The 10,152-nt window shown below is 51.5% G+C and overlaps 1 protein-coding gene across 1 annotated transcript in view; it reads left to right on the forward strand.

Annotated features, from left to right (window-relative positions):
- The first annotated feature begins 278 nt into the window (after positions 1–278).
- Positions 279–10,152, forward strand: part of SERPINE3 (serpin family E member 3) — a 30,189-nt gene continuing 20,315 nt past the window's right edge. Inside the window, exons 1-3 of the mRNA XM_055542217.1 lie at positions 279–534; positions 7,116–7,349; positions 9,175–9,372. Coding sequence (XP_055398192.1) covers positions 279–534; positions 7,116–7,349; positions 9,175–9,372 — 688 coding nt within the window. The remainder of the gene's footprint in view (positions 535–7,115; positions 7,350–9,174; positions 9,373–10,152) is intronic.

A 10,152-nucleotide genomic window follows, 5' to 3' on the forward strand; every position in this document is an offset into this window, starting at 1 on the left:
ATCCCCTTCTCCTCCTGCCTTCAATCTTTCCCAGGATCAGGGTCTTTTCCAATGACAGGGCAGGCCTAAAATTCAGACCTTTCAACTCATGGTTTGATTTCCAGCAAGTGTTTCTAAGGCAGATACAGAGACGCATTCTGCTGCGGGTAGAAGGGTGCCGGGTAACAGGCCTGTTAAGTGATCCTCAGCCGCAGCAGGGCACCAGCCCCTGGCCCACTCCTCTGCAGGATGGAGCAGCTCCTGCCTCACTTGCATCTCTTCCCTCCTCTGCAGGAGCCATGCAGTCTCTTCTACTGGCCCTCCTCCTCCTTCACGTCTGCCCCCCCGGGGGAGCCAGCAACCTCCATGAGGACCTGACCCTGCTGAGGACTGACCTGGCACTTCGCCTGTACCGGAGCGTGGCCGCGGCCAGCAACCAAACCAACCTGGTCCTCTCCCCCGCTGGCGCCTTCATCCCCCTGGAGCTCCTGCAGTTTGGAGCCCGGGGGAACACTGGTCGGCAGCTGGCCCAGGCCCTGGGCTACACCGTCCACGGTAAGCGGACCGCTGCTCCTCCCACTCTGCTGCTCACGCCCACGGCCCTGCTCATACTTACACCTGACCTCATGCTCAGGCTGCCTCGGGTGACAGGCAGAGAAGGCTGCCCACGTGTGCAACAGAAGGCATTGACACTCTACATCATGGTGGTGGCTGTTTAGTCACTCAGTCTTGCCATGGACAGTAGTCCACCAGACTCCTCTGTCCATGAGATTCTCCAGGCTGGAATACTAGAGTGGGTTGTCATTTCCTTCTCCAGAGGATTTTTCCACCCAGGGATCAAACCCACATCCCCTACATTGCAGGGCTAACTCCCAACCACTGAGCCACCAGGGAAGTCCACATCGTGGTTACTCTTGATAAAATTTCTAAGGTTCCCTTCTACCCTTGGGTTTGGCAGCAATTTCTCCATTGCATTTTACAAGCCCTTTTAGAATGCTTACTAGATGCCAGAAACTGCTAGAAGCACCTTACCAATACAATCTAATTCATTGTAGCAAAAACCCTATTGAGGTAGGTAATTATCTTATCATCCCTATTCTAGAGATAAGCCAATTTAGGCACAGAGCATGTAAGCAAGTTGCCCAAGGTCACACAGCCAGCAAGTGGTCAAGCTGGAACTCAAGCCAGGCTGTCTGGTTCCAGAGACCATCCCACTTTCATAAATGTGTGACTTTTAGGCAGTCATATTTACCAACATAATTCAGAACACCTCTGCCAGTGGGGGCAAGAGTCTTGTGATGCCAGGTCAGCCACACCTGGTCCCACTTGGGGCCTCTGGCCCTGGTCCCAACCTCCCAACTCCATCTGAACACAAACACTTTACACACAACCTTTTTTCTCTATCTAAGAATAAGATGCCAGTGAAAAAGGATGAGAATTAAAATTATATAAATTAACCCTTTTTTAGAGCACCCAGGTACTAATACCAAGACAGCCATAGCAAGAGCTCCCTGGAGGTGGCATCTTGCATTGGCAAGGTGAATGCTCCAGATAGCAGGCCACAGGCATTACCTGTGTGAACTGTCCCCATCCCTCCCCATCCACACCCTGTCCTCTGCCAAAATAATTCTCGTGAGACTGCTGGCCGACCTGCAAATGCGTTTTGTCTCTTAGGATAAGTGAAAATAAACAGAAGTTATCACGTTGAATTTTGCTCGGCAAGTATATTATAGAAATGCACGTATCCGTGGAGTTGCTCTCCAGCCACGTTAGATTCAGTGCAAAGCCATCCATCAAGTATTTCTGAGCTCCTGCTGTGTGGGCTGGTGCTATGCCAGGAATTTAGCAGCCAGGTATATAAGGAACCCTTTGAACACAAGACTCTCAGTCTCGTAGGAACAATGCACACAGAAACACATTTTTAATGAGGGGCAGTTAGTGTACTTATGTGAAATATGTTCGTACCAGGGAGGGAATGATTTATTCCACTAGCAGATCAGGAAGGCTCCCCAGATAACAAGACCCCTGAGCTGGGTTATGAAGAACAAATAGGAATATGAAAGAGGGGCAGGCATTTCGGCCTTGAAACATTTTCTCACAGAAGTCAGGACTAGGGGGAAAGTGAGAAACGCAAATGGAGTTTCCCTGCAGAGCCAGGGAACTGATGACAGTCGGTGCTTTGCTGTCAGGTAACGTCAGGGTACCTGCTTAAGCAAAGTGTGGTGATTAGCAAGGCTTCCATAGAGCCCATTCAAGAATGACCAAATGTCCAGAATGCTTAATGGTCAAATTCTGGGGAACATAATCCCACTTTTTTTTTCTTACTTATAAATGGCTTCATTATCTCATGGATCCATGGTTAATTATTACAAACAGGAATGTGCTGCTTGCAGAGTGCTAGTTAACGGAATACCCCTGCATGTGCTTGCCCCCAAATGGCTCAGAGAATCACATGGGTGCTGATTAAGTCAACCTGCTACTGCCCACCACCTGCCCTGTCCCAGTCTTTCTTTTACAAAGGAGCACAGATCAGGAATGTGAACCCATAGCCCAGGGGCTTGGGGCATTGTTCCCATCTGATCAACAGAGCTCTATCCATGTTCGCAATGAGACAATGGGCGCTTGTCTTCTCATTGACATCCATCCAATAGGTAACCACCAGCAGTTTTTTTTTCAATATTTATTTGGCTGCACTGGATCTTAGTTGCGGCACATGGGATCTTTGACCTTTGTTTTGGCATGCAGAATCTTCTTTTTTGGCTAGGCATGTGAGATCTAGTTCCCTGACCAGGGATTGAACCCAGGCCCCCTGCACTGGGAGCAAGGAGTCTTAGCCACTGGACCACCAGGGAAGTGCCTGACCACCAGCAGCTTTGCCAATATCCCCACCAGCTGGTCCTAAAGCTGGGCATGAGTTTCAAAGCAGACACCAGTGATATCCCCAAAATATTTTTGTTTTCACTGCATGAAAATATGATTTCCCAATGGTCCAAGTTCTAGGGATTTCCAATGCTTTTCCAAGTCAATAAAGAACACATCTCAGCTTTCACACATCTCAGCTTTCTGTCACAAGAACGATGCTGGGAACAGAGGCCTCCGAGATGGGGGTGGGGAAGAATTCTGTTTGATGACGCACGTGGACTCACTTTTACAGTTGTTATGTCACTTGATCCTTATAGAAATCATATGCAATCGCCAAGCCTGCTAAAGTGCCCATTTTACCAATGAGACAAGAGGTTAATGCGGAGAAGGCAATGGCACCCCACTCCAGTACTCTTGCCTGGAAAATCCCATGGACGGAGGAGCCTGGTGGGCTGCAATCCATGGGGTCGCTAGGAGTCGGACACGACTGAGCAACTTCACTTTCACTTTTCACTTTCATGCATTGGAGAAGGAAATGGCAACCCACTCCAGTGTTCTTGCCTGGAGAATCCCAGGGATGGGGAGCCTGGTGGGCTGTCGTCTATGGGGTTGCACAGAGTCGGACACGACTGAAGCAACTTAGCAGCAGCAGCAAGAGGTTAATGATTTGCTAAGACTCAGCTCACCCAACAGGCAAGTGATAGAGCCAGGATTCCAATTCCAGATTTTCTGACTCCAAATCCTGTGCTCTTTCCTCAACTCCTTAGCCTCCCTCTCAGCCACTGAGCAGGCATACAAATTTATCTAAGCCCCCTGCCTTCACTGTTTTCCACCAGACTTGGCTTCCCAGGTGGCACGACTGGTACAAAACCCACCTGCCAATGCAGGGGACAAAAGAGATGTGGGTTCAATCCTTGGGTTGGGAAGATCCCCTGGAGGAGGGCATGGCAACCCATACCAGTATCCTTGCCTGGAAAATCCCATGGACAGGGGAGCCTGGTGGGCTACAGTCTATTGGGTTGCAAGAGTTGGACATGACTGAAGTGACTTAGCACACATGCACGTATCCTCACTGCTCTCTCAGCCCAACCAAACCCTTTGCACATCGTCCTAAACTTAACTCTCTTTGATCAGCACCACAAAGATGGTTCTGGCCGGCTAAGAATTTCATATACATTAACTTTAAAATCCAGAACCGCCACCCTTTAGATTCAGTGTCACATTCAAGAAGTTCAGTTCAGCTAATATATTGAGGAGGAAGGCTCTTTCTATGCTGGTCTCTCAAATGAGTTAAAAGGCTGGTCTGCAGCAGGACTCAGAAAAATACCATTTCTAAAAAAAAAAAGAAGAAAAATACCATTTCTTCTAGCATTTTCCTGCCACTCCATGCCATTCCAGGGACTCTCCCTTCAAACTCTCCACCCCTCCCCAGTACACCCCTGATCTACTGCAGTCCTCCCCTCCTTGCTGTTACAGCCACCCAACCCCTCCAGCAACAAAGACGGCTTTGTAGGAGGGGGAATGGGAGGGGAGAGGAATCGAGGCAGTAGTTTCAAGGGCTGCAGGGGAGGCGCAGTTTGTCACTGTGGAAGTCAGTCCCTTTTGCCCCACTGAAGGACATGGCAACCCACTCCAGTATTCTTGTCTGGAGAATCCCCATGGACACAGGAGCCTAGCGGGCTACAGTCTATGGGGTTGCAAGGAGTCAGACACGACTGGGCGACTAAGCACAGCAGAGACCAGACTAGGTAATACAGGCAACTCAGCAAAACAGGAGGCTCTGTGAGGTTCTCCCCAGCAGAGAGGCAGACTGTTCCCAGCCCACCTGTCCTTCACCTGGCAGGGAGCAGGGGGCAGGGGGTGGTGAGATACTACCCCAACAATCAGATGACAACTGATTGAGCAACTTTATTAATCTGTCTGAACCCCCACTCCCTCATCCATAAATGCGATCATAATTGCACTTAATTCGCAGGGTTGTTGAGAGGATTAAAAGTGATCCTGCTTGCAGAGGCTTTAGCAGAGTTCGTCAACCTTCAGCATTTTTTATTCTGACGATATATATTCATTCCAGCAGCATCTAGAAAACCACTTCCGATGTGCTAATGGTAGGGACAAACTAGGCTCCAGAGGAGATAAGATCTCTCAAGCCCACTGACTCTGCGCCTTGGGCGTGTCTGTCTGGAAGGATGGCGGGTCCCCTGGGCCGAGAGGGGGAGAGGACAGAGAGCTCTGTGACGCTCCCTAAAGTCATGTGACACTAAGGACCACAGACATGTCTCCATTCACCCTTGCAGACAGTCTACACCCCACAGGGACGTGCTTCAATGAGTATTTATGACCTTCCTCATGAAAGGACAATCCGATGAGTTATTATTTTTTTCATTCACAGTTTTTTCTCATTAAAACAAAAACAAGCACTTGAGTTAGGCTGCAATTCGCTAGGCTATGTATTTATATATGCCTTGAGTCCAGTTTTTACAGCAGTAGATTCTAAGATGCGGCTTTGGTGGTGAAAGTTCTGTGGAGTAAACCTGCCCACACCGCATCCTGCAGCCTGGTGGCTGGGGCCCCCGGCCCAGGGTGTGTTCTGGGTGCCGCTGCCCCCAGAAGGACTTTAGCCAGGCAAGTTAGGGGTGGTGGTGGGGGGGGTGCATCTGCTGCTGTCTCCTGGCCTAGACCTCTGTGAGGGGACATGGAATGGACAGGCACCCAAGCCAGGTAGGAGGGTCATTCCACCTGGTGCCCTAGGAGAGCTGGTGGAGGCAGGGTGGGCAGAAAGAGGGTGCAAAGAGCCTGGGAGTCACGGGGGAGACTTGTGGGCAGCCAGGGGGCTGTCCCTAAGATGAAGGGGAGGCGAAAAGGAGAAGGAAGGGCTGTGTTCCACAGGCAGCCTGCCTGCAAAGGGGTCCTGCTGGCTGGAAAAGCCCTGTGTGCACAGGTCAGGAGGGTATGCCACTGTGTCGTGACTCAGCAGTAGCTCCGCATGCTCAGGGGAGAAGAGAAGCCACAGCTATGAACAATAGTGTGATAAAGAATTTCACCGCAAATATGCAGAGAAGGAAGTGGCCTCCTGCGTGAGCTGTAAATGACTAGAAGTCCACCATCAGGAAGGTAGAAGCTATGGACTCTTTCAAATGCCTCGTATTTCAACATTCTCGCAGGTTCCCGCTGACATGAATAATGGGCTGTCTGCTGGGGCTCAGAGAGAAGGGGGAATGGGAGGAGTCCTTACCTTGCCCCTAGATTTTCCAGGTTGAAAGCAGAGTTCCACAAAAGACTACATCCAAACGCTGCTCAGATGTTTAGTTGTGGGGATGAACGTGAGGCCCTGTACCAGAGATAGCGACAATTCAACACCCTGGTCACTGCCCAGTACTGCTACTCGTGATGTTCCCCATAAATCCACTGGCCTCGTACATACTTGAAACCCTCTGCCCACCAGCCCAGGTCTCTCTGCTTTAGCACTGCTCCACATATCTGGCTCGGAGAAGGAAATGGCAACCCACTCCAGTATTCTTGCCTAGAGAATCCTGTGGACAGAGGAGCCTGGTGGGGTGCCGTCCATAGGGTCGCACAGAGTCAGACACGACTGAAGAGACTTAGCATGCATGCATGCCTTGGAGAAGGAAATGGCAACCCACTCCAGTGTTCTTGCCTGGAGAATCCCAGGGACAGAGGACCTGGTGGGATGCTGTCTATGGGGTCGCACAGAGTCGGACACGACTGAAGCGACTTAGCAGCAGCAGCATATATCTGGCTCAAGAAGTTTAGGAAGCACAGTCTTTGGGAGGTTGGTAGTCTTTTTCTATCTGACTTAATCACAGCTAGATTTGGGCTTCCCAGGTGGTTTAGTGGTAAAGAATCCACCTACCAATGCAGGAGATGAGGGTTTGATCCCTGGGTCGGGAAGATCCCCTGGAGAAGGAAATGGCAACCCACTCCAGTATCCTTGCCTGAAATCCCATGGACAGAGGAGCCTGGTGGGCTATAGTCCATGGTCGCAAAGAGGCAGACACAACTTAGCGACTGAACAATAACAGCCTGATTTCTTTCAAATCTAGCATGGTTTCTTCCTCCTTGACTTTTCATCTGTGGAACCAGGTTAACTCCTGAGCAACTGAGCTATGACTTATCCAAACTGACTGTCTACGGTGGATGAACCTCGGGACCTAAGAGTGGAGAGGCAGGGGTCCCATTCCCCTGTACCCAGCAAGCAGAGCCGGGGGTAACTCCTGCCTTACACTCACCATTTTGACTGATCTTCTTTGCAGACCCCAAGGTCAGAGAATGGCTCCGGGCTGTCTATGCTGTGCTGCCCAGCACCAGCCCGGGTGCCAAGCTGGAGCTGGCCTGCACCCTCTACGTGCAGACGGGGACACCGCTCGCCCCCTGCTTTGTGGAGCAGATCTCCCGGTGGGCAAACAGCAGCCTGGAGCTGGCCAACCTCAGGGAGCCCAACAGCACTGCCATGCTGGCCAATGGATGGGGCCCCAGGCAGACCGCAGGTAAGGAAAAACCGTCCAGTTTGATGAGGTTAATGGAGGAAGGCTGGGGAGACAGGTCCCAGCTGTTACCCATCAGAAGCCATGCAGTGGGTACACAGGCAGCCCTCACCTGCAGCAGAGGCTTATCCTCTTGGGAAACCCGACCCTCGAGTGAACAGGGCTCACTTTTGGTTCTGTTCTGTCCCTACCCCACCCCCAGGGACAGACACACAACCCCTCACACACACACCCACACACAAAAGGGTGCTCTTCAGAATCCCAGCAGAGGGAGTCCAGCAGACTTTGGGCCATGCAACATCCCCAGGTGTGTTTCCACTGAGCTCTGTTCTCATCAACCACTAACCCTCTTCAATGCAAAATGCAGTAGGAGCCCAAAATGTGGTTTCTTAGGAATTTCGCTTAAGGCAATAACTGTATGTAATAACTGTATATAATGTTTAGCCCAGGGTTATCTTAATGTGCAGCAATTAGGGATGGTTTAATGAAAAGCAGCACCTGCTTTGGCAGGCTACAGTCCAGAGTGTAGCAGGGAGTCAGACAGGACTGAGCACGCACACATATCACGCAGTTGTGATTACCATCAAAGATGATGAACGTCACGAACACTTACTGAGTGCTCAGTTTATTTCTTCAGCACTCTTCTAAGTACTCTGTGGTTACGAGCTCAGTTTCCCCTCGCCATAATCTTAAGAGCTAAGTGCCATCATTGTCCCCGTTTTGCAAACAGAGAAACAGAGGCACAGAGAATTGGGCCTCCAGCCCTATATCCACAGAGTAGGGGATTCTAACCCAGGCAGTCTGGCTCCAGCGTCCTTGACGATTACAAAGGTTACAGAGAACTAGGGAGAGCACCGAAGACCCAATGTTTAAAAAGGCACAACAGGGAACATGCACTTTATGAATCAAGAAACAGCATGTGGGCAGGCGCGCAAAGGCGAACTAAATATTAGGATCTTTATTGATAAGGAGGTTTCCCCTCCCAGTTTGCTCCAACATTTCACAACGTCTTTCAGTTTACTTCAAAATGTTTAACTCCCTGCTGCAGCTCGTGGCGCTGCTGGGAGGCCCGAGGCCACAGTCAGCTGCTATCAACCCCAGGGGTGAATGGTCCTCTAAGAAAGAGACGGTACCCCTGAAAAGACCGGGGCCAGGCTGCTTGGATTCAAGGCCAAGGTCTCCATCTTGGGCAAGTGGGCAGATGGTGGCTTTGTTGCTCACAAGTATGTGACCTTGGACAACCTTGGGGCCCCATCTAAACTAGGAATAACAACAGAACTGGTAGAAGGAGTCGAGGAGGGTTTGCTGAAGCCTTGAAGACAGAGCCTAGCACAAAGGACATGTTTATTAAAGGGATAAAGAGCTGGAAGGACGCAGCCCCTTGACAGGTGGCCAGCCAGCTCCCCTCTTAGGTAAGGCAAGAGACTTAAAGTCCGTGCCCTGGAGGTCATCATGTAAACAAAGGCTCCGCCAGGGATGAGGCCCAAGAGCACTTGGGGTGAAGGGAGTCGGGGGTAGGGGTGACACTGGGCAGCACCCAGTCTCACTTTTTAGTCTCACCCCCGCCCCAGGGGTCTGCCTGAGCAGGGCAGCCTTCTGCTTCTGGGAAACAATCCCAGCCAGAACTAGCCAGAACTAACTGGAACCAGCCCGTAGCACCCCAAGCTATACATAAAAAAATAAAAAATTAAAGCCTGGTCTCCAACCACAGCTCTTTACAAGCACCACAGTTCCACAGCTAAGAGTACGAACAAGCAAGCCACAACCCTCCGCGGATGCCTCACGCGGGCGGCAGCCTCTCAGCGGCCCCCTGCTCTCTTGCTCGCAGGGGACGGGCCTGTGGGCTCCGCGTGGGAGCGCGGTGGCGGCGCGGAGTCTGCGCAGCTGGTGCTGGTGAGCACCGTGTCCTTCCAGAGCGCCTGGCGGCATCAGTTCTCCTCGGACACTCAGCTCCTGCCTTTCACCTGCACCCAGGGCCTGACCCTCGAGGTTCCCATGATGTACCAAATGGCCGAGGTCAACTACGGTGAGCGGGAGGAGCCCGGGAAGGGAGGGCTGGGCTCCGCTCTAAAAGGATGCGGCTGAGTGGCGCTGCGGGTCCCTCTGCGGTGCCAGGCGCGCAGAGGAGTAAGCGAAGGCCAGGGAGGTGGAGACTCAGGACGGTGAGGGAGCCGATGGGGAAGAGAACCCCGATTTCATGACTGGCCTTTACCTCTGCACGGAGCAAAGCGGGGAGTCATGTGACTGTTTGGGCAAACCACCTTCCCCTGGCAGTCACCCCCTCAAGATGAACACCAGCCTCAGCGTTTGGTGTTGAGAAATGACGGTTGGTGGAGAGTCCAATCTAGAAGTTTCCCTAGAGCATGTCCATTCGGAAGTGCTCATCACTTTGCCCGCCCATCCTGCTGGAAGTCACTCGTCTCCCTCGTGGTGGGGTGCACCTGCAGCTCCCCTTCCCAGCAGACTATTGTGTGTGCTGTGGATGCTCCAGGGTGGGGGGCCCAGCAAGACCAGGCAGGAAGGGCTCCGCTGCCCTGCCTGCCTCACATCTCCTCTCCTGGTCACCCCTCCAAACCCTGGTTTGCATGCTCAGCCCCCTCCAGCTTGTGGGACTAATTATGTTCTTATTCCAGAAGAAGTCAGTGAGACTTAAAACAGTGTTTTAGGAGCTTTGGTGTTGAGAACACTTGCTATCATCCTGCTTTGCCTCCATACAGGACCCTTGTGAGTTCCCAGTGCATTTATTCATTAGTTTATTCAACCAATAATTATTCATTGAGGTCAAGTAAGATGGGAATGGAAGAAC

Source organism: Bubalus kerabau, chromosome 12 (assembly GCF_029407905.1).
Source record: "Bubalus kerabau isolate K-KA32 ecotype Philippines breed swamp buffalo chromosome 12, PCC_UOA_SB_1v2, whole genome shotgun sequence".
NCBI lineage: Eukaryota > Metazoa > Chordata > Mammalia > Artiodactyla > Bovidae > Bubalus > Bubalus kerabau.